This window comes from Penicillium canescens (genome assembly GCF_028828765.1).
Source record: "Penicillium canescens strain IBT 15451 chromosome Unknown utg000003l_segment0_segment0, whole genome shotgun sequence".
Classification (NCBI taxonomy): Eukaryota; Fungi; Ascomycota; class Eurotiomycetes; order Eurotiales; family Aspergillaceae; genus Penicillium; species Penicillium canescens.
In genome coordinates, this window is record NW_026703965.1 from 3,010,336 (window position 1) to 3,037,791 (window position 27,456).

At 50.9% G+C, this 27,456-nt stretch overlaps 9 protein-coding genes across 9 annotated transcripts; 3 read left to right on the forward strand and 6 right to left on the reverse strand.

Moving 5' to 3' along the window:
• Positions 1-275: 275 nt before the first annotated feature.
• On the reverse strand, positions 276-4,149 carry N7446_004602 (putative cytoskeleton assembly control protein Sla2; the record flags this gene model as incomplete). Its single annotated transcript, XM_058513351.1, has 12 exons — positions 276-362; positions 435-1,649; positions 1,707-1,856; positions 1,908-2,953; positions 3,011-3,195; positions 3,250-3,307; positions 3,362-3,442; positions 3,536-3,693; positions 3,779-3,854; positions 3,956-3,973; positions 4,039-4,085; positions 4,142-4,149. 12 exons carry the CDS (start codon positions 4,147-4,149, stop codon positions 276-278), a joined length of 3,129 nt encoding a protein of 1,042 aa, XP_058374680.1.
• Positions 4,150-4,821: 672 nt separating this feature from the next.
• N7446_004603 (SMP domain-containing protein) lies at positions 4,822-7,676 on the reverse strand (the record flags this gene model as incomplete). The annotated part of the gene is made up of 2 exons (XM_058513352.1): positions 4,822-7,135; positions 7,207-7,676. The coding sequence occupies 2 exons, from the start codon at positions 7,674-7,676 to the stop codon at positions 4,822-4,824; spliced, it is 2,784 nt and encodes a 927-aa protein (XP_058374681.1).
• Positions 7,677-9,184: 1,508 nt separating this feature from the next.
• N7446_004604 (uncharacterized protein) lies at positions 9,185-10,971 on the reverse strand. Its single transcript, XM_058513353.1, has 3 exons — positions 10,532-10,971; positions 10,118-10,480; positions 9,185-10,064 (listed from the first exon to the last, which is right to left on the reverse strand). The coding sequence occupies exons 1-3, from the start codon at positions 10,594-10,596 to the stop codon at positions 9,755-9,757; spliced, it is 738 nt and encodes a 245-aa protein (XP_058374682.1). The 5' UTR covers positions 10,597-10,971; the 3' UTR covers positions 9,185-9,754.
• A 139-nt stretch (positions 10,972-11,110) lies between these two features.
• Positions 11,111-13,173, forward strand: N7446_004605 (proteasome regulatory particle lid subunit RPN3; the record flags this gene model as incomplete). Its single annotated transcript, XM_058513354.1, has 3 exons — positions 11,111-11,588; positions 11,665-12,962; positions 13,030-13,173. The coding sequence occupies 3 exons, from the start codon at positions 11,111-11,113 to the stop codon at positions 13,171-13,173; spliced, it is 1,920 nt and encodes a 639-aa protein (XP_058374683.1).
• A 516-nt stretch (positions 13,174-13,689) lies between these two features.
• On the forward strand, positions 13,690-15,097 carry N7446_004606 (trans-hexaprenyltranstransferase; the record flags this gene model as incomplete). The annotated part of the gene is made up of 2 exons (XM_058513355.1): positions 13,690-14,880; positions 14,936-15,097. 2 exons carry the CDS (start codon positions 13,690-13,692, stop codon positions 15,095-15,097), a joined length of 1,353 nt encoding a protein of 450 aa, XP_058374684.1.
• Positions 15,098-15,674: 577 nt separating this feature from the next.
• N7446_004607 (uncharacterized protein) lies at positions 15,675-15,878 on the reverse strand (the record flags this gene model as incomplete). Its single annotated transcript, XM_058513356.1, has 1 exon — positions 15,675-15,878. The coding sequence occupies one exon, from the start codon at positions 15,876-15,878 to the stop codon at positions 15,675-15,677; it is 204 nt and encodes a 67-aa protein (XP_058374685.1).
• Positions 15,879-15,885: 7 nt separating this feature from the next.
• On the forward strand, positions 15,886-17,848 carry N7446_004608 (putative transcription initiation factor TFIID subunit 12; the record flags this gene model as incomplete). The annotated part of the gene is made up of 2 exons (XM_058513357.1): positions 15,886-17,487; positions 17,594-17,848. 2 exons carry the CDS (start codon positions 15,886-15,888, stop codon positions 17,846-17,848), a joined length of 1,857 nt encoding a protein of 618 aa, XP_058374686.1.
• Positions 17,849-19,642: 1,794 nt separating this feature from the next.
• Positions 19,643-22,331, reverse strand: N7446_004609 (1-phosphatidylinositol-4-phosphate 5-kinase; the record flags this gene model as incomplete). Its single annotated transcript, XM_058513358.1, has 3 exons — positions 19,643-20,176; positions 20,226-21,186; positions 21,235-22,331. The coding sequence occupies 3 exons, from the start codon at positions 22,329-22,331 to the stop codon at positions 19,643-19,645; spliced, it is 2,592 nt and encodes an 863-aa protein (XP_058374687.1).
• A 2,075-nt stretch (positions 22,332-24,406) lies between these two features.
• N7446_004610 (histone H1/H5 family protein) lies at positions 24,407-25,649 on the reverse strand (the record flags this gene model as incomplete). The annotated part of the gene is made up of 7 exons (XM_058513359.1): positions 24,407-24,538; positions 24,601-24,759; positions 24,810-24,925; positions 25,045-25,175; positions 25,283-25,305; positions 25,462-25,487; positions 25,583-25,649. 7 exons carry the CDS (start codon positions 25,647-25,649, stop codon positions 24,407-24,409), a joined length of 654 nt encoding a protein of 217 aa, XP_058374688.1.
• Positions 25,650-27,456: the final 1,807 nt, after the last annotated feature.

Genomic DNA, 27,456 nt, shown 5'->3' on the forward strand with positions numbered 1-27,456 from the left:
TCGTCTACTGGTACTGGTGCCAGGAGAACATACAGACCAGAGTACAGGGGGAAGATGGGGACAAGGCACTACGCTCATTGGAGTGAACTGTGTAAGTTGCTTGCATTCGCTATGGAAATTTAACTCAAAGAGACTAACTACGGGAATGGGGAGAATAGGTCCAGATCGAAGAACACAAAATGCGACCGACACGGACGGAACTCCTCGGAATTGGGATGCGGAATGTACACAAGTCAACCAAGAATGGAAAAAAAGCGCGAATGGAACAGCTTTGCTCAATCCTCCTGGTAGGAGATCTTGCGCATCTCGCCCAGACGCTGGCGAGCACGAGCCAGACCGTTCTCCAGCTGGAGGATTTCGACCTGAGGGGATAATGTCAGTATTGGGTCGGATACACCACAAGGGGGACCTGGGGGGACGGGGGAATCACATACCTGTTGCTCCATCTCGCGGACCTTGAACTCGTGCGAGCTCAGCTTTCCATAATCCTCCGCTTCGTTATCGTCGCGGTTCTTCTCCTTGATGATATCCTGCACTTGGCGAACGAGAGCGCGACAAGCGGCGCCGACGGCCTTGCTGGCTGTTTCTAGGCGATCCTGGTTCTTGCTCATGAAGGTGGCCTTGACACGACTGGCAGCGACAAGCTGGGCAGTGCTGGCGGCGACGTCATTGGAAGCGACGATGAGCTGCTCGGGCGAGTTGCGACCGGAGATCACACCGTCGGCAGTCTCAATCAAGGTGTTGGTGGAGCCAGCCACGGCTTTGGCAGCAGAGATCAAACCTTCTGTCCAGCGGTTGTTCTTCTTGTAGAAGGCAGTGCGAGAAGAGCTACCGCGACCTTCACGGACAATCTCCTGCTGAGTTTCTGTGGCGGCCTTGATCAACTCGGAAATGGCGTTGGTGACGGCAATGGCCGCGGCAAGGATCACATCGTTGATGCGCAGCTCGTAAGTCGAATAACCATCGCGGGGCTTGTTCTTGAGCTTGGCCAGGCGCTGGGCAGCAGCGTCAATGGCATCAGCGGCCTTGAGCAGTTCCTGGTCGACCAGGTCACCCAAATCACCACTGGTACTAATCTTGCTGTTCTTAGGAGCGAACGAGTCGACCAGCTTCGACAGCGACTGCAGGTCACGCTGGACCTCCAGGTTGTTGTTGATAACCACATCAGTCTTCTGCAACGGCTCCAGACCCTCGAGACGGAACGACTGCAAACCACGGAAGAAGCGGACAGTAGCCTGGGCGGACTTGCGGGCAGCGTTCATCAGATGGTCGGAGCTCTTGTCGTCATTGGCGAAGCGCATCAGACCCTTGGTGTTGCTCAACACATCAGAAACAGACCCAGAGAAGATGGAGACCGTGCGGATAATCTCAGCGTGGGGACTGTTGGGGCCATCGGCAATGAAGTTGTTGAAGGCTGTTGAGAACTCGGTCGCAGAGGCTGAGGCCTTCTCAATCTGCGAAAGCACATATGGCGGGGAGGCATTCTGGTTACCAGCCTGCATGGACGAATCCAGTTCATACAGGGCATCGTCGACACGCTGCACACCAGTCTGGAGCACAGAGTCGATGATATCGTTGATCTTTGCCACTGTGCCGTGGAGCACAGTATCAATCTGGCTATCCAGTGCGTGGTCGGCATCGCCTTGGTTCTACAATGACACGAGGTTAGCATGCACATACTCCACGGTATCAGGACTACTGCTTACCATCCTCAGTTCCTCAAGCTCCATAAGAGCCTGTTCCATGCCGGACTTGTACACCTCAATCTCCTCGTCCTTCTCGCGAAGCTCCAGGTCATGATCGCCATCGCGGTCTGTGTTGCGGCTGGAAATATCCTCCAATGCTCGTGTTTTGTTCTATGCGGTCAGTATAAATCAGACAGTCAAACAGGAAGGATGAATACTCACTCTGAGAGACTCCTCCAGATCAGCCATCTCACGGTTATACTTGGACAGCATGGATGAGATCTCGGTGCCCTTTGAGCGTTCGGCATTCTCAGCACGCTCGATCGCCATACGAAGCTCGCGCTTGACCTTCTCCAGCTCATCCTTGTTGGTACCAGTCAGGCGATCCCGGTCATGCAGAGCACGGTCACGTTCCCGAATCATATCAGCCAACTCCAGGTTCTTGGTCTTGAGCTCACGCTCCAGCTTCTCGCGCCGTTCAATTGCTTCTTGTGCGGAGGCAGCCTTGAGCTTGAGGCTCTTTGTGGTCTGCAGAAGATCGAGGTGCTCCTGTCGAAGCTGGGAGTACAGCTTGGCCAGAGCTTCATACTTGGTCCGCCAGGTGTTGACCTGCTCCTGCAGGGATCGAATCTGCTCGTCCTTGGAGGCGTTCTGCAAGTTGAGGTTGGAGTTCAGGTGGTTCATCTGCTCCTCAAGGTCCTTGACACGTCGATCATATTGCTGCAGCATCAACTGGTCACGCTCATACTGAGCACGAGCGTTAAGGTTCTCTTGCTCCAACTCTGCCAGTCGGCCTTGTGTATGTGTCTGGTATTGGTCACGAAGAAGCTGCTCTTGTGCCAATCGTTGCTGCTCTGCCTGGAGACGCTGTTGCTCCTCGAAATCGTTCTGGGCCTGCTGTTGAGCAAGGACTTGCTGGCGCTGCTGATCCTCCCACTGCTGTTGCAAACGTGCCTGCTCTGCCTCATACTCTTCTTGCTGGCGTCTGGCCTCGTTGGTCCAGAAATCATTGATCGGCTCGGGTTCCGCAGCCATCTTGGGTGGTGGTGAAGGCTGTGCTTCCACTTCCTTTGCGGGTCGCCTGGGAAGAGCGGGGCGATCGTCATCTTCGGCGAGCAGGTTGGGAGGGTCTTGCGGCAATTTCGGAATGGTGATAAGGCCAGTCAGGTAGCGCAGGTTGGAGCATTCATAGTAGAAGCGGACGAGACGGTGGTGCTGTGCATCATACCGGCCCCGGAGAGGCTCGAGAGCTTCGTCGTCGCCAGTGGCTGCAAGAAGTCAGTTAGTTGCCATTGAACGCAGCTCAAAAGATGAGGGACACATACTTGTGTGCATAGCTCTCAGCATGCTGGTGATGAACTTATAGATACCATAACTCTCCTGCACAAGGGGCACCAACGCTGAGATTCGACATTCATTGTTCGTGCCGGACTGGAAGTTCGAGAAGATGAGCTTCTGGAATGAATCAATCTGATCTTGCAAGGCCATCAGGTCGGTGATAGTCTCGTAACTGCAGACCTGTTAACACTCCATCTGTATTGTCACAAAGACGGGTATTACGCACCCTTCGTTCGGATCATTGATCGACTTCAAACTAATGTACTCCTCGTACTCAAAAAGGCCTACATTTGTCAAACATCTGCACATCACAACATCGTTCCACGGGGATGACTTACCGTTGAATTCAGGGTGGTTGCGGTGGAACGCTAGCTTCGACTCAAGGAAGAAGACGTACTCCCGAATAAGCGGCGCATATCCTATCCAAAGCCGTCAATATCCTGTTACTCCGTCTGCATCGCAACTCCTCCAGCCGACGACCATTGCGCAATTGCCCAGTGCGGATATCATACCTCGAACGCCATCGCCACCAACACCTCGCATCAAGCTATCAATCCAATTGGAGTGCTGTTGCGCCTCGCGCACAACCATGGGGTGACCCTCCTGGAGAACCTTGTGTATCGTGATCAGGGCCTTGAACGTCTGGACCTCGTCGGCGAGGACAGGCTGCCTATGAAGAACCGATGCGTGTCAGCCACACTCGAACAACACCTCCCCTCACCCTTATATCGCCTCCGGATATCTCAGAAACATACACTTTCATGCCAGCCCAGAAAGCCGCCGACGACTTGTGGTCCCACGTATAGACGATGCAGCTCCGCACATGTTTCCCTACAGGCGCGGAGGGTGGTCAGCTCGGATTCGGACAGGCCAATGCCCACGGCGACATCAATCGATCCGAGGAATGGCAATAGGATATAGTGGGGACATACGTTTAGGAGCGGTTTCCTCTGTTAACAATCAATTCGTTAGCTCGTCGAGTTCCTGTCACTTTTATCCTCGATCAACCACTTACCGATACTGGTAGCCTTGCGAATATTGATGGCCAAATCGGCCTCGGTCCTGCACGATTCAGTGTGAGACACAGGATCCAGGGATTCTGCAGGGATCCTGCTTACCGACTCATCTTGACGGACGGAGTGCTATCGATGCGGGCTCAGGGGGCGGAAGAGTGGGAGTGTTGGACAACACTGTCGCGTTGGTAGATCCCGAACCCGGACAGCGCAGAGACGCTTAAGTGAGCTTGCGCCGACCGGATAAATCGGATTATTCAAAACGCAGAGTGAAGGGGAATTGGTGAAGCACCAAAAAGACACACGTGGGAGTTCGAGCAATGACGTTGATGGGGAACGGGAAAGTTGGCGCCTGTCGGGAGTCTTGGCGACGCCTAAGCCGATGCGGGTTGGGCGAGACACTTTGAAGAATTCAACTTTGTGAGTTCTATCCCTTGCGAATGAAGAGGCTGTGCTTTTTAGCATACGCGTCAAACATGCACTGGAGGCTAGGCAGCAGGAATCAGTATTTATTGTGGCAGGCCATTCTAACATTACGAAGAATACGGTCTACTTTTAAATGGCATCAAGTAGCGAACAATATGTTGGATACTTGGGTCGCCCACTAACACAAGAAGATAGCTATATGACTGGCACTTGCACTACTCTATGCGAGGAAGCGATCACATGCAGGGATAACCAGCCCAGCATGAGTCCATGAACACCAAGTATCCACCAAGGCAGAGGGAGATATAGAGAACAGACTACCTCTATTTCCTTTGTTATCTGAGCAAAAACAACATCCATTACGATGCAGGCACTTCCAGTCTTTCAGATAGCAGGGCCTCGTTGCTGCCTAGAGTTGAAGGCTTCTGATCAACAGAGCCTATGGGTTCCACATCGGAAGCCTCTTCAGAGGCCTCCTCTTTCTCCTCGTGGTCGAGTCCAGACTGCTCAGCCTTTGAAGAAGTCTCACTCTCAACAAGAGTCGATTTCTTCAGACTCTGGTCCGAGTCCAGGTCACCAGGGGCCGGGCTGTTTGGCTCGGAGTCTTGGGGTGCCTCCACCACAAGCAGTTCATCGGTGCTTTCATTAGTGTGCACCCCAGGACGCATTGGTTTTCTGCGAGGTAAAGGTGATGGTGGTGCTTGTGAGTCTCCCGTCTTTGGGCGTTCAGACTCTGTGTGTGTCCCCACCGGTTTCCGCTTGGGCAAGCTTGTGGGATTTCTCTTCAAGGCATACTTGTCGGGGCGAGGTAACGGAGTTCCGGGCGGTGGATGAGGATGCCCACGCCCAATGGGCTGGTCAAGTGTGCCAGCAGGAGCCTGCGAGGATTCTTGGCCCATGTTCAGATCACCTTTGCCGAACACACTCCAACTCCATTTCTTTGCGGCAGCAGTGGCTGACCCGATCGTTATAGAACCAGAAGGTTTGTCATCGGATGATGTGCTTGAGGTGAAGGATTTGGTGATGGTTTCGATCGTGCTGCGTCGGCGAGCCTTGTCGCTGATGAGCGAAGTAGTAGAACTACCCCGAGAGCTCCTCATGCTGGAGAAGGAGTTGCTCTCCATTCGAGTAGCAGAAGGTCTTTGGATGCCATTGTCATTTCGGAAGTTAGCGCTGTCAATACACTCTGCAATCGATGACTCGCGACTATGGACCACACTTTCTGGCACTGTGATGCCACCTGTGGGTGGCGAGCTACTCGGGGTTCGGTTAGGTGATGTGGGTGGGGAGCGGTTTGATATCTCGATCATGGCGCTGGTTGCATGGCTCTTTTCGTCTCCTTTGTTCTCAGTGACGACTTTGTCAACTTTGGCATTATCTGCTGTGACCACAGGGTCTGCAGCATTAGAGAAGGTCTGCGACCGGATTGCTCGAGGCAATGGCGTGCTTTCTGGCCTCTCAATGCCAGTGGAAATTGCAGCTGAGCTGTATGTTTGCAGGTCTGAGAGAGACGATTTCGGGCCTTTGCGTGGCTTTTTCTTGGTCGTTGCTGACTCGGAAAGGGTAGGCATGCTCATTGTGCGATCATCCTTGGACTTGAGGATTTCAAGGGGATCGCCACCGACACTCTTCGGGGTCGCCGGGGCTTCACCAGATTCATCGGGTATCTCTACCTGGTCACCCGAGTCTGGAGCGTCCCGCTGCCAGATCCCACCACGGAAAGCCTGTCCCAAAGTATCATGGAATGGGACATCGTCCCAGAAAGGCAGAACAATGCTCTCTGCCACCACCTCGCGGATCTTGCTTTCAATCGTGCGCAGAATGAGACTGTATGTAATTTGTTTGGAGCTGACAATAGGCTCAATGTCCATCTCCATCTTGGGCATGGTTTCGAAGGACATCCAGATTCGATTACTGGGTGGAGGCTTGAAGCGTACCAACAAGTGGCCTTCTAGCTTCTTCAATACAACTGCAAGGACAATATCGACTTCCCTGGCCTTGAATCGAGGACCCAAGTCAATACGTACGGTGGCTGAGATTTCGACTCGGAAATTCCCAGTGTATTGGAGATCTGCCTCTACGCAGCAGTTTCCATCGACAGTCAGATCTTTCAATCTTGGATTGGTGATGAATGGCGCCCCTTCGCCCATATCGATTCGCTGCAAGCCCACCTTGCTGATGAAGTTGGGTTTGTTGACACGAGAGATTTTCTTGACGATCTTGCTGCGCACAAACTCCTCCAGTTCAGGTGTCCGGTATAGCGCAAGGAACAATCTCCCAAGGAAAGCATTGATCCAGCGTGTCTGCAATTGCTCTTCAGAGGAATGCAGTCTCTGAACTAACGTGACAATATGCTTGGTATCAAACTCCTGGTGCTTAGGCGGGCGATCAGGTGAGTCCCACAGCCTATTCTGGTTTCGCAGCATGGCGATATAGAAATCCTCTTTCTCAGACAGATTCTCAGAGAAGAGGTAAAACGGCGGAGTCGGGCCTCCCAGGTCACCAAGCGAATCCAGTCGCCGCGAGAGGCAAATGGCATTTCTCTTGAGCCACAGCTCTCCTTCTGGGATCTCCCCTTCTCCGCCATATATTGTCACATCATGGTGAGCGAGAGAAATGACATAACGAACTTCAACTTGATTTTCATCGTCATAGAGCATCAAGTGACCATGTCTGGAAGACAGCATTGATTGTTAGCAACCGGCACTTACAAGGCAGCTCGCACCCACCCCAGAAACACATACCGCAGAACAATGTAAAAGACGTTCCGTGCCCGCTTAGTGGTCTTTCCATTCGACTTCGCTGGCTCAATACTAGGCGTCTGCTTTCGATCGAACAAACTCCGGTACATAGCCTGATAGACGCTGGGACTTTCAGTCGCGACGACCTCCCCGGCGGGCGTCGTCCTCTCCGGCGGTTTCCCATTCACGCCCCCGGGAACATATTCACGACAGACAGCAAAATATCCCGCAGCGACATCGGACTCGTGGGTACGGTGGAATTTCTCAGCCAGCTGGTCGGTGCCGGATTTGAGACTATAGTCGTCATCGGTAGGCTGGCGGATCGGATCGGTCGCTTTGGCGCATGATTGCTGCGCTTGCGGGGCAGTTTGAAATGTGAAGTAGGCGTACAGAAGGATTAAGGATAGAACGAGAGGAATGAAGGTGATTCCACCGAGGGCGTAAACAAAGAGGAAGCTACCAAGCGAACCCATCGGGAACTAGTCGATCAATGCGGGAGTATCGAAAGCTCCATAATTTGGGAGAGCTACCTCCAACAGCGAATAGACAAGGAGCAAATGAAGAGACCGGCTCCAAGGTAAAACGAGTGAGATAGCGTGGGAGACGAAGACAGAGCGAGAGAGCAAGAGATAAGTTAGAGCAAGTGGAGTTGCAGCTTGCACGGGATGACGGAGGTCCTGGGTACCTCGGCATTACTGGTATGGTCTTGGTAATTCATATATATTACCTACCTCAATGTATGTCATTTGTGTATTTATATTGTACATACATTACATACTGGGCCCACCTCTGTAGCCCTTTAGTACCCCGCGTGATCCGACCAGCTGTCAGGAACATGAAACTGCGACTGCTTCAGTTGGCTTGGGGCTATATAAGGTCAATTTTGGTAGATAGCCATTTCAATCGAGTCTTGAGCTCTGAATATCTCTGCCGTGAAACACCGGTGCGAGGAGCTTCAACCCCGTAGCGCCGAGCCTATGATACAAGGGTGTCATGAGTCTGTTGACAATTTGGTCGGATCTTCTACCTCATAACTCCACCAATATGCGTCGTTTTGGTACCGAATTAAATGGAAATCGTGCTGGAAACGCGGAGCTTTTTCATGAGACTCGATCGGCTATGTTTATAGGCCTCACATAACGAGATATCGCCTTCTAAAATTGCCGGGGTTCATGTCATAGAATGCCTGCTCACTCACCAGATTTGAACCCTATTGAAGAGATATGGGCCCATATAAAAAAGAGCTTTTCAATTGATACGCTTGTCTAGCTTTCTAGGGCTCCTCTCAGCAAAAGTTGGAGGATTACCGCCCATACACCTCGGTCAAACAAGGCATGGGACGACAACACGATGGGGCCGCCATCCTTACTAGGTGCAGTGATAATTATTGCTGTAGGTTAGCAGCGTAAGAGCTTTAATATCGTAGATTCGTAGTAGGAGAATACATGCCTCGTAGATCAAGCGTACTCTTATATAAAGAACTATTAAATTATGCTTATACTGCATTTAACCTATCACGGTGTATTAGCAGGGAATTAAGCATTGATATTTAATACACTACGTTAGATTATCCAACAATGAAGCGTATGATATAGCACAAGCCCTCGATTCTGGTATCCATGGAGGAACTACGTTTACCTCAGTCAATTCTTACCCAATTTAATCAATCTTTGATGCAAATAATAGAGAAATGACTAGAATTTCATTCAATAGTTAATATTAGTGTACAAGCCTTTCGCACCCCCTACAGCCGCGATTCTACGTGGCATTGAGCTAATCAGACGATGTATACTTAGTAGCTTCCCGAGCCCCTGTTTTTTCCCCGAAAGTGGCATTGTTCTGACGGAGGAAACACTCAACGGACTACTATATACAATAACTACAATTCGCGGCAGTCTAAAATGGGCAAATAAGAGATGATGAAAATAAAGGCTAAAATGGGGTGAAAACCATGGTATACTCGTGTAGAGACTGTCCAATACTCTATCAATGGCACCGTATAAACATGTCTGACCCATGCTGCATGAAAACCTTCGTAAAACTAAGAATCATTGATATTGATAATCATAACCATCGTAATACATGAAATGAGCAAGCCATATGTATCTTGTCACTGGAAGTTGGCATAACACGGACATGATTGTCAGAGGTTGTGTAGTAGCGACCTAGAATCGTTGTCCTCGACCCAGACGGATAGAGCATCGTTAGTGATGATCAAACATGATTTAAGAGCTTTCTTTGGCCAGATAAAATGTGCAGCATATGCCGCGGACTAAGACATCGAGTAATTGGTGGTGACCCGGGATAAACTTCATTTGAATCCCCATGGTCACCAACAACAATTGACGATAGCCAGACACATAAAGCCGCCGTGGAACATGAGGGACAAGGCAGGGGCCTGGCTTTCCTTGACTAAGAAACATGGCAGCCAGTCAAATTGCGCATCTATGGCCCATGCATGTCTGGTGTTTGGGGGGACAGGAACGCAGCCCCAGCCGGTTGATAGTAGGTCCTTTACTGAGAGAATGAAACCCTAGAGCTCGTGAAAAGCTCAGCCAATCAGACCTCCTAGGTCTCGCTCCATGCCTGCAACTCGTTGTTCCAGTGTTCGCTTTCTCCGTTCCAAGTCACTGATTTCAGCCATCTCTCGCTCGATATCCTCATCGGTGACATCTGGAACCTCCGGCTGTGCAACGGACACAGGAGCAAAGTCATCCTGATCACCTTCATAGGAGTGTCTCATCTGATCCAGCTCCGCTGTGTTGGTCGCGACCCGGTCTTCCAGTCGAGCTATAGACTCGGTAACGATCTCATGACGATAGCGGAGGCTGGAGATTTTTTCCTGTGCTCCAGCAACGGGGCTTCGAGTCCGTTAGACCAAGATAATGTATTCTGCTGGGGCGACGAGACTTACTAAACATTGCACAGGATCTCAGCGCCTCGAAGAAGAACTTCAATGTTGACCTCCCCGCGGGGTCCTCGGGTTGAGGTGCCCGCAGATCGCTTGATCTCTTCCATCATATCATGTCCAAGGACTTTTGCCACCGCAGACTGGTTGCGGTTATTCCGTGCTGAATAGATTCGGCTGGCCATTGACTCGTTTTCAGGCTCGGCGGGGAACATAGTCCCGCGTCGTGCGGCGCGTTTGTGTCCATGGGCCTTGGAGGAGGGATCAACTTGGAAGAGAGCCCGCTCATGGGCTTCTGTGTCTCGGATCAGGGCTGTGATATCGTGAGATCCTAGCAGCGCAGTGGTGAAAATCCGCGGGGGAGGGAACCTGGACGCTTGCGTTAGTCTGCACAGCATGAAGGGTATCAAAGGAACTGACGGCAAATCGGCAATAGCATTGGAGGAGAGTGTGATCTGCTCCAGGTGGGAGCTGAGAAGGGTCATAGTTGCGGTATTTGGAGCTCTAAACTGTGAATAGTTGCTTAGAGTGAGTGTTTCCTTCTTGCGCCGTTGTTTACTCCGAGCTGCAGTGTTGCCTGAGGCAGAATGTTCAGAATCCGCCTGTTCATCAACTGCCACACCGAAATTGAGGCCTGGAAAGTAATTCTGGATTGAATACAACTCTGCTCTTCGTCTTGAATTTGATTTCACAATATTTTCTTTTTGTTCTCGCAGCTTCTATCGAGAGTGTACTGCGGCGACTCGACCAGTAAGCTCCCCCTGACTAAGCTGCTCGTCTGGTCTCTTGCGCCCGTCCATCCCATCTTGACATCACATCACCCATCCACTTCATCCATCTGTCCGCACAGGGTTTTTCTCATCATATTCCGTGTTATTGGCAGTTAGGATCTCTAGGGTTTGCCTTTCTGCTTCCTGTCTCTACACTTTGCTCGCCCTTCTCCCTTACTTCTCCCGGTAGCTTGGTGGCTGCTCACCTGAGCTCGACAGCTTGAGAAAGATGCCGGCCGAAAGGCGTTCTTTGCGATCAAACAACAAATCCGACGCCTCTTCATCTGCTAACGGTGAAAAGGCTCGCTCGAACTCCCAGAGCTCGAGTGCGAAAGACAAGGCCGCGCCTACCACCCGTGCAGCCGCTAACAAGGCCAAGTCAGCTCCGGCCAAGAAAGACGCAAAGGGCGCATCGAACGGTGATATGGGGGAAAAAGACTCGCATACGAACGGATCGAAGTCAACCGAGAATGGCGTGAATGGTTCTGAAGATGTTGAGATGGGAGAGGATACGGCAGGTGCGCCTACATCCGGATTCAACACCAACAAGGACCGCAAAGGTGACGAGAAGATGACCGTAGTAGTGCCCCCGACCAAGGGTTCCAAATCATCCGGCAAGGACAAGGGGGAGGATGTGGTGATGGAGGGAACAGAGGATGATGATGAGAAGGAGCCTGAGGTCGACCCAACGACCAAGGCCATTCAAGGTTTGTCAACTTCTCTTGGTCAAGAAAAAGACAGATCCATTGCTAACAAACAACCCTCTATTCGACTTGGACTCAGACATCAAGACTAACTTCACTTTGCTCGAGCGAGCCGTTGCCCATTTCGACCCCAGATTTACCCTCCGTGTCCTGCGGTCCATATCCTCGATGCGGAAACACATCACCCCCGAGGTCCTCGCCGAAGTCATTGTCGACACCTACACCGCTTCCAACTCGACAGCCTCATTCTTGCTGGAGGCTCTCGGTAAATCGGATGCTTTCGAGAATACCCCGGCTATCTCGCAGATGGAGGTGGATTCGGAGAAGAGCAAGGCAGTCCCCAAGGAGACTCTTGCCGAGGTGGACGCCTACCTATCCATCTTGGTTCAGATCTATCTCTTCGACAAGCGGGACATCCAGAAGGGCGCTCAGTTCTCAACAGACTTGATTGAGCGTCTGCGTGCACTCAACCGCCGTACGCTGGATTCCCTCGCTGCCCGCGTGTACTTCTACTACTCCCTCTTCTACGAACAAATTTCTCCGCTCCCTCCTTCTCCCGCAGCGGCTGTTACCACTATCCGTCAGCCACTGTTGGCTGCTCTGCGTACAGCTGTGCTCCGGAAAGACGTCGACACACAGGCCACTGTGATGACACTTTTGCTTCGCAACTACCTGTCCACGTCTCACATCTCACAGGCAGATCTTCTGATCTCCCACAACCCATTCCCTGTCGCTGCTTCCAACAACCAGATTGCTCGGTACCTATATTACCTTGGCCGCATCCGTTCCATCCAATTGCAATATACGGAGGCTCACAGTCATCTGATTGGCGCTACCCGCAAGTCGCCTGCCAGCCCCGTTGCTCGCGGGTTCTACCAGGCTTCTCACAAGCTGTTGGTAGTCGTTGAGCTGTTGATGGGTGACATTCCAGACCGTGCTGTCTTCCGCCAGCCGGCTTTGGAGCAGGCCATGCATCCTTACCTGTTGCTTTCGCAGGCAGTCGGTGCAGGTGACCTCGATGGATTCCTCAACATTGTCAACACTCACAGTGAGACTTTCCGAAAGGATGGCACATACACCCTGATTTTGCGCCTCCGACAGAATGTCATCAAGACCGGTATTCGTATGATGTCGCTGTCTTACTCCCGTATCTCTTTGCGCGATATCTGTCTTCGCCTCGGACTTGACAGCGAAGAGTCTGCCGAGTACATTGTAGCCAAGGCTATTCGGGACGGTGTGATTGAGGCCACACTCGACCACGAGCACGGGTTCATGAAGAGCAAGGAGGTTGGTGATATCTACGCCACCAGAGAGCCCGGTGAGGCGTTCCACGAGCGTATTCGTGCTTGTCTCGCTCTTCACGATGAGAGTGTCAAGGTATGTTCTTTAATCTCTGCCCACATTGTTTCCTGTGGGTCGTCTAACATAGTTCGTCCCATCACAGGCTATGCGTTTCCCCATGAACCAGCACCGTCTGGAGCTCAAGAGTGCCCAAGAAGCCCGCGAGCGGGAGCGGGAACTTGCCAAGGAGATTCAAGAGGGCGACATAGACGATGAAGATGCCGGCGGCGATTTTGATGCCATGTAAAGGGGAGTGGATGTTTCCATAATCGATACAGCTTTTTTTCTTTCACACTGGCCCCATGCATGGTATTCACCCCGTAGTGGCCTCTTTCAACCTGTGTCTTAATTCTGCAATTTTGCTTTGGACTTTATTCGGATGTGTACGACGGTGGATGTGCAGGACTAAGATGGTCGGCGCAATCTGTGTCACTTATACTGGAATTATTTGTGCATCGGATGCTACTTTTGTCAAGTCTGTAGAGTCTGAAATGTAGAATTACACATATTTTCGGGACACAGTATTTGTTTAGGCAATCAATGCCACCGTAGACCAATATCCAGACAAATATGTAGAGGACGGTGATATCTGTAGGAGTTGAGCTGCACCGGGTCCGTGCCGTCCCGAGAGCTCGAAATCTTCCCGTTCAAGATTGTACCTGTCTTCATATTCCGCGAATACTTGCATCAACGTCGATTCCTGGGATTGGGTTCCCATGGTGTAATTTGGAACCTTCCATTCTTTTATAATTGATCTTCCAGCATGGGAGCTCGAACCGTATCGGCCTCTGGGCTGATCCTCTCATCACGACCGACCGCGACATCTGTCTGCACCCAATGCCTCCGCGATGACCTCCGCTTAACGCAAGTTGCTCTTCAATCCCGAAAATATCACCCTACCCGCCGGAGGGATGCTTCGCCATTCGGAGCTGCCGTGTCGGCGGCCCAGACCATCTTCAAGGGTATGCCGAAGGCGCCTGCAGGCATCTCCGTCGACCCGTTGAGAATTGTTGGAAAAGAGCTCAAGTTCCTCACCAAGAACATCCGGCAATTGCTTGGCTCCGGCCACCCGGCGCTCGACAAGGTCGCCAAATACTACACTCACAGCGAGGGCAAGCACATGCGGCCTTTGCTGGTCCTCCTCATGTCCCAGGCCACGGCCCTGGACCCGCGCAAGCATCACACCTACACCGATAAACCCGCCACCGTCGATGACTCCTTTACCGCACAGACGATCCTCGATGACGCCAACCCAGAGATGAACCCGCTGGTGTCCAAATCCGCCGAGAGCAAATATGACTTTTCGGGAGACGAGAACATCCTGCCTTCGCAGCGGCGCCTGGCCGAAATCACCGAGTTGATCCACACAGCCTCTCTCCTGCACGACGATGTCATCGACAATGCGGTGACACGCCGCGCCAACAGTTCCGCGAACCTGGCGTTCGGAAACAAGATGGCTGTGTTGGCGGGTGATTTCCTGCTTGGGCGTGCCTCGGTGGCACTCGCTCGTCTCCGTGATCCCGAGGTGACGGAGTTGATGGCCACTGTAATTGCTAATCTGGTCGAGGGCGAGTTCATGCAGCTGAAGAACACCGCGCAAGACGAATCCAAGCCCGCCTACACCGACGAGACCCTTTCCTACTACCTTCAGAAGACCTACCTGAAGACTGCCAGTCTTATTAGCAAGTCCTGCCGCTCCGCTGCGGTCCTGGGCCGGAGTGCGCCAGAGGTCATTGAAGCCTCGTACGCCTACGGCCGCAACTTGGGATTGGCGTTCCAGCTTGTGGATGATATGTTGGATTACACGGTTACCGAGGCGGAGATGGGCAAGCCAGTTGGTGCGGACTTGGAGTTGGGTCTGGCGACTGCGCCGCTTTTGTTCGCATGGAAGAGTAACCCTGAGCTGGGTCCTCTAGTTGGACGGAAGTTCCGCCAGGAGGGTGATGTGCAGCGGGTGAGTGATCCGTGTTCAAACTTTCCTTAACACAGAATACTGACGATCATACTAGGCTCGTGAAATCGTCTACCGCAGCGATGGTGTCGAGCAGACTCGCGCTCTGGCCCAGGAATACGCCGACAAGGCCATTGCTGCCATCAGCGATTTCCCTGACAGCGATGCTAAGACCGGTCTGATTGAGATGTGTGAGAAGACCATGAAGCGGAGAAAGTAGAGGGGAATTTCTCCCATGTAAACATATGTCCTTTTCTTTTCTCAGCTCTGTTTGTGTCGTTTCTCCAGGTCATTGCCTCTTTTATGCCTGTGTATACTTATATATCTTAGATGGTTGGATACATACATTTTCTGAATCTTTACCAATGGATGCAATTTCTGATCTCCCATATGTTTAGACAACAGGGGTCACTAAGTGTGTATACAGTGCCACTGATGAACTATTGGACCGCTTCATGTAGGGTTTTCGCCCTAATTTGGTCTCTCTGTTTTCACCTCCTTTTGCCTGTATTCGAGTACCTCGAATTGTAATTGTTTATACACAAATGGGGGTGTGAAAGGACTCAGGGCCTATGACTGTAGTACCCATCTAAATGCTTCGTCGCGATGCCCACAGCTCGCCAATTAATCTCAATTCCTACCGACAGATCTGCAACGGCAACAAATATCCGGTAACACTCTTCTACAAGAGAAAACAATGTACATGATGCGTAGTTAGGCGGCGGTAACCGTGTAGTAGTCCTACCCTTATAAAACGGGGTGCCAAGACCAGCACTGGACCGTCGACCTCACCTCCGTCAAAGTTGCATCCCGCCATCGAGCTTCGTTCTTTTCAGACTCTCTCGCTCCGCCATCTCGTTGGATACACCATAGACCGGCCGCTGCAATAATTTCCGACTGCAGATATCTCCGCCGAACGTTTCTGCATCGGTCCACGCGTCGCCGACATCATAGGGCTCCTCGTGCTCTTCCGCTCCTCCATATAGAAATCGGAACCTCATCGCAAAGATGGACGGGTCTCAGGGGCAAGTTGGACAGCCCATGGCGGCGCCACAGCAACCGCAACACTCGAACCTCATTCGAACCGACCAAGTGCAGAAGCTGCCGCACCTTAACGACCAGCAGAAGGCCCAGCATACCCAGCTGGTGCGCAGCCTGTGGGAATTGCTCAACACACGCGACCCGAACACACACGAATATCAACAGGCACACACGAAATTGTCGCAGTTGTCGCAGAATTTGATGAAAGGGATGCGCATGTTCCAGGCGAACCGACAGCAGGCTATGCAACAGCATCAACAGGCCCAGGTGGCCGCGCAGCAGGGACAGCAGCCACAACAAGGAAACCAGGGGCCACAAGGTGCACAGGCGCAACCGGGCCAGCGCGCCCAACCTAATAACCCGCAGTCGCTCAATCAACTGCTTCCCCAGATCCAGGCTCAGGTTAGCTCGCTGAACTTTTTCCTGCCTCCGAACGTGACGCCGGAGCAGGTGCAGACCTGGATTCCGGAGGCTCGGTTGCGATATGGTATTGCTCTGCAGAAGCAGCAGGTTGGGCGGGCTCGGATTGCTGAGCTTCGCTCATCATATTCTCAGAGACAGGCGCAGGGAAATATGAACCAGGAGGAAATCCAAGAATTCAAGAACAGACAGTTGGCAGCCGAAAAGCTGTTCCGGGAAGGTAGTGAGTTCCTAAACAAGTTCAAGGAGCAGCAAGAAAGCTTCAAAATCCAGTCACAGCAAAATCCCCAGAGTCAGACCATGAATCAAGCGGGACAACAAGCAGTCCCGCAACCACCTCAGAATCAGGCAGCTGGAGGAGCTGCTCCTCCAGCAGCAACCCAAGCTGTTCCGAATACTCAGGGAGGCAACACAGGAAACAACATGCAATCTGGCCAGGCTCCAACCCCAGCACCCCACACAATCAATTCCGCCGTGAATGCGGCACGCAACCAAGCTGGCCAAACTGCCATGTCCCCCTCGGCCATGCAACCCGGACAAACACCAGCATCCCAATCCGCAGGAAATACCCCCGTCCCAATTAGTGCACCACAACCCCAGGCACAGCGTCCGCAACCCCCATCACAGCAAGGAACCCCAGGAGCACAGGTAACCTTCAGCCAAACCCCCAATCCGGACGGCTCAACACCAACACCAACTGTGCCTCCTCAACAGGTGAACCAAGGCCCGCCACGTCCCCTGTCTCACCAAGCTGCGATCTCACAAGCCGCGCAGACCTACACCAACCCTACCCCACAACAACAAAACACCATGAACCAGCAAGCCCAAGCCAACCAGGCCCATCCCCAGGGATACCTCGCCAACCGCTCAACCGAAGCCTCCGCCCGTAACATCAATATGGCAATCCCGAAGAACCTCAACGTCTCCACCCCCGAGCCCGTCTCAATGCCTGCCTCGCGTCCCTCCCTCTCAGGTGGCCCCAGCCACAGCGCCATCGGTATGATGGGCCAGCCAGCAATCCAAAAGCACCCCGGTTACGTCCTCGAAGGTGAAGGCCAGCGCGTACTAAGCAAGAAGATGCTCGATATCCTCGTGCGCCAAGTCACCGGCGGCGGCGAAGGAGAAATGCTCACTCCGGACGCAGAAGAGGTAAGTCACCCAATCACTTTCAAATATCAAGTTCCAAGTCCCGAATTCCAAAAGAAAAGTGAGAGGCAAAGCAAAAAGACAGCCAAAACTGACCACTCTCACCCAGTTCATCCTCCAAATGGCCGACGACTTCGTCGACGACGTTATCACCCAAGCCTGCCGCCTCGCCAAACTCCGCCCTTCATCAACCCTCGAGCTACGAGATATCCAACTCGTCCTGGAACGCAACTACAACATGCGTATCTCAGGCTTCTCAACTGATGACCTCCGCACCGTCAAGAAACCCCAGCCTAGCCAGGCCTGGACGCAGAAGATGTCTGCTATCCAGGCGGCCAAGGTTACCCAGGGCAGGTCGGAGTAGTCGAAACCAAAACTACAGCAGAAAGGAAATGAAATCAGACTTCCTTTCCTCTTTGCATTCTGTTCCTTGCACTGTTGGCTAATCTAGTCTTTGATTTCCTTGCACATTGCACACTCCACACTCCACACTGCACACTGCACAATATCTATGCCCATTTCAACTTACAACTTCCAATTTCTGATTTCTCAATGGTCAATCGGGGGCGGGGTATGGGCGCGGTGTTACTTTTCTTTTCGCTTTTGACATTTCACATTTGATTTTTCTCGTTTTTTAAATCCTTTTCTCTATTCGAGGATTTGGCGTCTAGTGATGGATGGGCAGGTCTTACACATCTTCTTTATTTCTGTTTCTGCGCGATGGAAGGAAGGTGGCTTTTACGATAGTTCCCCTGTTTTACCCCCTCTCTTGATTATTCTCGCTTCGTTTACAAGCAGTGCTTGAATAATGAATTTGCCTATTACGGCTTCTTTTTGTTGCGTAATTTTATATCTAGTAGTGCTGGTGGTACTGGTTAGTCTAGATTGTATCGCTCTAATCAAGACTACGGTCATAGGCCATAAGTCCTTTCATGCCCCTACCTGTATTTATATAACCAACTATAATTCGAGGTTTTCGTGCAGAGACTGTCCAATACTTCGTCAATGGCACTGTGTACAGTTATGAACCCTGTTGTAGCTTCATGTCCTGTCTAATTTAAATGGACATTTGTAGTGGTCGATCGATACCCGTATTTCTCATTAAGACTAGTAGACTTGCCCGTACCTTATGTTCTAGTTACAAACACCTAATAACGTTATCAAGATTAGAGCCACACTTGGGGCTTTCTATAATCCCTCTAACCTTCTACCTAACACTAAAGAACTACAAAGGCTATACTGGACGACTAAAATAACTCAATAAAAAGCTCGTACGCTGGATTCTGCTAAGTAGGACCTCACAAGACAAATAAGAAAGAAAGCGAAAATCTCGAGGAAACATGTGGTATAGTGATTTGATTGGTACAGGGTATGGAGAGAGACTCGATCAAGACAAGGCAAGGCAACAGAAAAATGAGAAACAAAGGGGCAAAAGGATTGCGTTCTTGGAACGAATTTGTATGGGCTGTCTAGGCCGGTAGGTTTGAGGGTAGTCCTCTTCTTTTGAGGACCGACCCTTGAGGGGAAGAAGGAAATAGGAAAGGAAAAGATGTGTTGGTAGAAGGGAGACTGATAAGTCTGGTGTGGGTGTGTGCGTGATGACACAGATGATAGAAAGACAGAATTGGATTGGGCAGAATGTTGGGGGTGGGAGCTGGATATGATATAGAGGGTGCGGCGTGGCATGTACCGACAATCAACGAAGGGGAGATCTATTCATCCACTGATGGTGGTACATGATCTTGTTAGTAAATTAGAGCCAAGCTCTAGAGAGGGAAAACAATTGAGATAAGATGGGGGAAAGAGCCAGTGTGGTGATGGGATTTGGCTCCGGCTTAGCCCAACACCAGATCGAGTCCTCGAAGAGGCAAAGGCAACACGAAGAGACGGGAACGAGTCGCTCAACAATCAAAAAAATTATACACATGTCACTCGTGAACATCAGTTTCTTGCAGAAAGTGGAGATGGAGAGTTAGAGGGAAAAGGAGGAAGCGGAATGAGATGCCTCGCGCAAACCCATGCTGAGGAAATGAAATAGGCGACATCTATCAAGAGAAACAGGGGGGATATCTCGCTGAATACAAAAAATCAGATGAACAGACGAAAAGAAAGCGCACGTCAAAGATGCCACTGCAAACGCAGGGTAAAGGCATCAAAATCAACGACGGGCTGGACTTGTCGGAGTCAGAAGGTTGGCCCGGACAGGTTCCTTGCCTTTGCTAGGTGTTGGCGGGGGAACATCGTTAGGAACAGGAGGGAGTGCCTTGTCAGATGCGGGAGGACCGTTTCGGCTATGAGAGCTGTGGCCTCCGACGCTGCTTGCCTCGCCGGCTTCGTCCACGATGGGAAGAGTCGATGTTGGGCCAGGGCCTCCTGCATCCGCAGGGTCCCAGACTGTGGCTAATGTGCGGGGATGGGTGATAGAAACGTCTTTCGATGCCTCTTTCTCTGCTGCTTGCATGGTCCGTTCCACGGAGGAGGATCTTGAGTGTCCCCTATCGGTTGATGTTTGAGCTGCAGCGGAAGCTTCTTGAGCTTCTCGATGTCGCTCGGCTTCTTCCTTGGACATGGTGATGCCCTTGATGAAATTAATGAAGCGTTCTCCGTAGCCTTCTGGCGCAATTGGAGAGATCTGTGTGCGATCATGCGAGAGACCTTTGAAGAAATTCTCGATTTTCTTGATGGTTCCGTACTGTGAAGTATGTCAGCTGTGTTTCGTCCATTTGAGAAGCAGTACTTACATGGGTCAGGCAGTCAATGATACCGAGGTAATAAACCTCCTCACCAGGTTGGTTATTCTCATGGGTGGCCTGGAAACCTCCGTCGTCGGCGTAGAAGACGTGATATTTCCGTTCGTCAAGAATTTCGTCCGGCATCTTTGCTGCGGCTTTATCCAGGGGAACGGGGCGCTCCCGCTTGATGAGCATACGAAGTTCCCGGGCTTTGCGCTCATTCTCCAGTTTCGATGGAGTGCGTATCAGCGAGTTGGGACTTGTATCTTCTTCACGGTCGCCTCCCGGTTGGAAAACTTGCAGTGTCTTATCGCGCAGCTTCTCTTCATTGCCCCTCGCTGCATCGTGGATTCCTACCAATAATGAATAATCCATGATCTTGAGTTTTTGGAGCAACACAACATCACGCTTGAGTTGTTCAATGAAGAAGTCACGTTTTATCGGACCAACTTCAATGTGACGATTCCGACGAACCCAGTTCAAGTCCTTCATGGTGGCTCGCGGGTTCCTCTCGAGATCAGACTCATGCAAATCACGGCCAATAGTCGATCCCTTCAAATCGAATGTCTGGTGAATGTCTCGGTGTGGCGGGAACAAGTTGTTCATCACAACGAAGTGAATCTTGCGCCCATAGGCCATCTTAACTCGGTGTAGTCCGTAGAATTGAGAGATCAGAGTGTTCGGGTTGTTCTCCACATGTCGATAATACTCAGGGAGGATCTTCCGAAGAAGCTTGTGCTCGGAATGGTGAATGGTCTTGATGATATACTTGTAGTCGCGCGAGAAGTAGAAGAAGCTCCCACTTTTGCCAGGGGAGCCGAGTTCGGACAGAATGTACTTGCTGGTTAGGGACATCAGATAATCGGCGGGATCGAGACGGAACTTGGCGCGCAGGTGTCGAAAGACCCAAGGTGCATAGTCCTTGAACTTGAAATCGTATTTCGCGGAGGGGATCAGTTCGTTTCCAGTACTGCTAATGTTAGTCACGACCAAGTCAACCCCGAACAAACAAACATACATGTCGAAGGAGAATTTGTGTTTGGCGTCAAAGTCCGCAGCAGTAAGTTCCCGGTCCATCTTAGCGTTGATCCTCGAAACCGTGAAGCGAATACCAGTCAACATGTTGTATGCTGTCACATAGTTGACGTGGTTCTGGTCAACCTTGGTTCCGACAATCACCCGCTCATCGTCCTCCTCCTCTCGTCGGCGTCGCGATGCACGCTTTTGCTTGATGGCTTCGGCCCATCGAGCCGCATCTTCATCCGGAGGCGCCTCGTCCACGGCACTATCAGGCTGAGTGGTTTTCGTCGCCCTTCGCATCAAACTAACGGATGTGCGTCGGAAGCCGCTAGTGGGAGACATCCGGCCGGTGCTGTATGCGGCATCGTCGATATATTCCCTGCTATCCCGTCGAACACTAGGTGCCCTCGGGACTTGTAACGAATGTCGGTGGCGCATACTAGAGCCCTGAGATTCGGGGATAGGACTAGCGTCGAGAATTGCCGGGGCAGGAGGAGAGGAGTGGCGCTGCCCGCCAGGCTTCGAGGTCGGGGTCAAGCGATCAGTATCGGGTGAGTGACGACCCGTTTCGTCGGGTTGGGGAATCTGTAATAGCGACGCGGAGGGAGAGATAGAGAGTTCGTCGGCGGAGGGCCGGTGTGTATCCCCATTGACCACCAGCTTCCCTGGAACAGGGCGATAGTTCCCATTGCCATTGATCTGTTGGCTGGTTGATGCTGTCGTGGAGCCCGCTCCCGGCCCAGCGTCTGAAGGTTTCCGGTCCAACATGGAGGGCCGGCTAGTCTCGCGGGGATTGGCGGACCCATTGGCCACCGAGTGCATGCTGCCGTCCTTGGAAAGCGGCGGATCGCGCGTGTACGAGCTGACACTTGACCGAGGGCCATTCAGGGAGTATGCACTGCCGTTTTTGAAGTCGGTCAGAAGGGATCGGTCATTCTGGAGGGAGTCGTGATTCGCGTCGTTGGGATAGTTGGTCCACAGGAAGGTGTTTCCGACGGAGTTTTTGTCGTGCGACTTTCGGGGGGATTCGAAGGAACGAGGGTGGGTGGCAGTGGCAGTAGTTGTTTGGTAGGAGACGTCGTTGAAGGAGGGCATGGCTGCGTTTTTCAAGGAAGTGACGTGAGCCCTGCGTGGACCGGCAACCCGAAGTGACGGCCTTTATGGGCGGACCAGGGAAGTTGTAAACCAGGCCGGGTTCCAGAGAGGAAGAGAGCCAGAGTGCTCAGGGTGAAGGTGCTCAACCGATAAACATGTTTCGGTAACACAATGCGCAGGGGGACAAAGAATTAGGGGAAGATGGGGCAAAATATGGGGGGGGTGGAAGAGAAGGGGAAGAGAGAGGGAAGATGGTTGTCGGGGAGAAAAGACGTGCGTGTCGTAATTACTGTACGTCGACTCCACTGTTCAGCTCTCTATTCTATGTATTCTCTGTTTAATTCTCCTCTCTCTTTATTATTCCGTTCCGACATAGATCTTTCAAGTCCCCTATTTTTTAAGTTGTGCCAGGGTGGAGGGATATCAGGCTGCTGCATAAAAATTCGATATGGACCACTTCCTACCCTTATTACTATTTCATCTTCGCTACTCTGCTACTCTATAGTATTGTAAGATACTTACTACTAAACTACTACTCTACACTACTCTACACTACTCTACTACTAATCCCTGACATTACTACTATTGGACCATGTGTCCCAACCCCTCCCATGCAAGGAGATCGGCGGTGTCGCACAACCAGGTCTATCCAAGTATACGAACGTCATACATATATACACATACAGTCTACAGTCCACCTACAGTCGACATTCTCCAAGGCTATTTAGTGCTCCGTACAAAATGATACGATAGACGATATACAGGGTAAAGTCCAACCAATAACAGACCACTATCGGCTGTCCCTGACCCGGACCCTACAGTATAGCGTAGCATCGACTGCCAACCCCCCTCAAGATAAGACGAATATCGCCGTACATATCCAATCACATAGAACCTTCTACCCTTCCTTCCATCGCCATTCTACTGTATTTACCATCTCCAGAACGAAAGTGCCAAAAATAGTGCCCCATAATGAAATCATTTCGTGCTACGCCACAGGGGAAATTCTCCACACACGGACGCCTGCTCATATACAGCGTGCTCCGTTCTTAGTGTTGGGTAAGTTAGACCAAGCCACATGGACATGTATCTGTACAGTACAGTACTGTATCTACAGTCATAGGCCAGAAGTCCTTTCACATTCCGACCTCTATACAATCTACATGAACCGAGGCACTCGAAAATGGGCGAAAGAGGTGAAAAATTCAAGGCCAGAGGCGGGCGACAATAATGCATGAAATGGTATACTCGCTTCGAGGTTCTCGCGTAGAAAATTGTCAATATTTTACTGCACTGTATACACACTTTATGGCCCCTGTGGTATGTTAATATGGGTACTATACTTAGGTCGGGAGATCGGAGATTGGGCGTAATATACTTATGGGCTGGACTTCTTGGCTACGGTGACAGGGCTGGATGTGACACTTGCCCCTTTGGCTGTTCTGACAGGCTCTACTCTGCTTTATTATGTTTAATTTTCATACATGAAAGACATTTTATGCGGGGGTTGAAACTGTCTATATAGATGAAACGATTCTTCCAACTGTGTCTCATTTAGTAAGGTAATGAGACTGTATCTCTGATGAGAATAAAGCATTGGAGATACAGCGAGTTCGGATGAAAAGGACTTAGGACGCAAAACGAGGTCAGATTAAAAGACATGTGTCATTCAAGCAAAAATAGATCGTGGAGCCGATCTACGGTTTGTTTACAGGCACGCGGCCCAGGATACGCGATCTACAGTCTACCATGGACCCTGAGACCAAAGTATTAGATCCGACCAAAAAAAAAATCCAATTCACAGAATCAAGTACAGAATTCGAACAATAAAAAAGACCGTAGTTTCCCCATTGCAAAACCCACCGCAGGACGCCATCCATTTGACTTTGGAAAGAAGAGCCATCATAACGAAGATATCCCAAAAGAAAGCAATAAAAAAGAAGACCGCCAAACCCACGAAAAGATCAAGGGATCGACAGAAAGAAATTACAGGAGAAGGACAAAAGACCATATGCCCTCCCTGGAAATGCGCTCGTGAAATAAGGGAGGGCTTGGTGAAAAGGAGGTTATTTCCTCTATTTCTTGGTAACCCGCTTCTTGGGAGCTGCCCGACCTGTCCGAGCAGGCGGGGGAGGAGCAGTGGTCTTGGTGACACGGCCAGACTTGGTCTTGCCCAGGACCTTGGGCTGCTCAACGATAGCAGGAGCCTGGAATGTTCGTTAGTGAATTGTCGATCAAGGGGTGCGCGGGGCACCCAGGAAATACATACGGAAACGGGAGTCTTGCGGGCCTTGCCAGAGTTGGCCTTGGGCTTAGCAGCAGCCTTGGTGGCAGTCTTCTTGGTAGTAGCCTTGGTGGTTGTCTTCTTGGTGCCGGCAGTCTTAGCAGCCTTCTTGGGAGCAGCCTTCTTGGTGGTGGCTTTGGTGGCCTTCAATGACAATTAGCAGGAGAAGTAGGGACAACCTTGATAGATCTTACCTTGGCAGTCTTAGCAGCGGGCTTAGCAGCAGGCTTCGCGGCAGGCTTGGCCGCGGGCTTAGCAGGGGCCTTGACACCAGGCTCCTTCTTAGCGAGCTTCACGGGGCCAGAGGGACCTAGAGCGCGACGCGTCAGCTGACCAGTCATATAATATCCAAAACAGCGCAAAGTGCAGGAATTGGAAAGCATCGCAAGTAGAATAGGGCAATGCGCGTAAAACTGGAACGAAACATACCCTTGGGCTGGGTGAATTCACCCTTCTCAACACCGCCTTTGATGGCCTTGTTGAACTGAGCATCGAAGATACCCGGGGACATAACATGGATGTCGTTGTTGGCCGAGACGTACTTCTTGATCGCCTGGCGACTATAGGAGTAATCCAGTCAGTTTCATGTTCCGGTGCTGAAAAATCCGGGCCGCCGATACCGTCTGGGGTACCGGCGACCGCGAGGTGGAAAACACAAGAAACATACCTGCTACCATTGCGCTCCTTGAGCTACACACAGAAAGACCAGTCAGTAATCAAAAACAACAAATAAGATCAAAAGCCTTTGGTATTGTGGCTGTCCATGCCCAAAGGCAAAGACGTGTCACGGTCGGGCGCGACAATCACAACAACTAGGTAGGCTCGCGCCGGCAGTGATCAACTCACGTTCACAATGGCATCCTTGATCATATCTATATCATTCAAATCAGCAGTCATTCGCGACTATAATGATGCATAAATCGCGTTTACGCGATGTGATGCGAAAGCAGGATCAGAGGAAACTTACCACGGTAAGAGGTGTGGACAGCAGGCGCAGCCTTCTTGGACGCGCCGGTAGACTTCTTGGGAGGCATGATTGAAGATGTGGAAGAAGATGAAAGAGAAGAAGATCAAGCTCGAGGAACCGAGAAGAGAATTAATGAATCTGAATTCGTGGTGGTAGGAAGGAGGGAAAAAGAGAAGGGAAAGGGAAGAAGGCCGCGGGGCATCCGCGATTTATAGGCGATCGGTGTTGACACAGGATCAGAAAAAGCACTCACTTCGTTTCTCTTTTTCTTCTTTCTGGTTTCTCTTCCTTGTATTGGATGTTTTATTTTATATCTGTTTTGCTTAGAGTTTCGTTACCTTGAGTTGTTGTCTCTTCCCAGATCGCGTTCATTTGTCGATGTACAGGTACTGCACATTCCCCTATACTCATGGATGAAATGAAGAAATTCTTAAGGCATTAACGACTTTAATTCTAATAATGGACTCATAAGTCAACAAGTACAAGAGAACTTATTATAATTTCGTCCATGTAGCGCGATCACAGTCAAGAGTCTCGCGTCTTGCCTTCCCCTCAGTAGAATCAATAGAAATCGCGCATATATTCCTCATTTTCGGTGCGAGATGCATAACTCCAGGGGTTGGAGATGGACACATTCCAATGCCATCCGGGGTGGTCGTTCTATCCCTCTTTTCTGGCCGGATCTGGCGATCCTCTATGGAATCCAAGGAGCTTGGACGCTTGCGAAAAAAAAAAAAAATGGAACATGAAGCACAGACTCGGGGTGCATACAGTACATGTAACTGTGTATATGGATGCTATGTGTCAAGGGTTGCACCTTGAATAATTGACGCATGAGATCTCCATGCTGTGATGTGCAGCTGAAGTCATCGAAGCTTACCCTCCCTTGCTGGGGACCTGCATCCTCGTGCCCGTTGGAGATCCCGAAAGTGACCCGTTTTGTGAACACCTGGTGACTTGTCAATTTCCATGGTCCGATACGGGAAAGTGACTCAATGATGTGTAGACTTGGTGCCTGGTGGCGAATGTATAGAAGTTAAGGTGGATCACGGGGCATAACGGTTCCGCTAATATGGGCGTGTCATGTGAACTACTCTATATCAACACACCGGCATATTGTACTCTTTGGATGAGTATCATTACTTGGTTATCCATATACGCGGCAGCATCTTGATTTCTTGGTTCTCATGTCTCCGTGGGACCGCAAGAGCAAGCTTCCAACACAGATATACAAACAAACATTATACATAATCGACCTATAAATTGATTATATCCTCGTATTGGGTTAATCTTTATAATGAGAAACACTCTCCAGATAATACAGGCAAGTTATGAACCATTCCAAACAAAGATTGACTTTTCAGAAGGAATAAAAGAGGGTGGCACTGGCACGCGATATATATCCAGCAGCAAGAGAGGGAAAAAACACCGACGCCACACACGATCCCCAAGATCAGCAGCAGAAGAACCAATGAGCAAAGCTCAAAAAGCCCAATCAAATCCCCGCCGCTGCACGTTCCCAGCGTTCCAAGGCCAGTTCCCCATTCTGGAGCCTAACTTCGTCACAAGTATAGCGAGATCTAGCCCCCAATCCGGCGAAACACGTTTTGACCCATTTCCAAATCACCCAAAGCCAAGTAAATACTAATTCTTCCCTTGCGGCTGTGCACTTTCTATGATTAGCTAGTGTATGGACCCGATTATTGGTTCATCAGGATGATTGGTCGATGGGGATCAGGAATTACTGCATATCTGCACCTGCAACCGGCGGGTCGAATCAAGGGTTGGGTTGGGTTCATCGTTGATCTTGCACCACCTGGCTGAGCTTGCGTTCTGTGAGGGTGGGAACTGATTCTAATAGATGTTGCTTATGT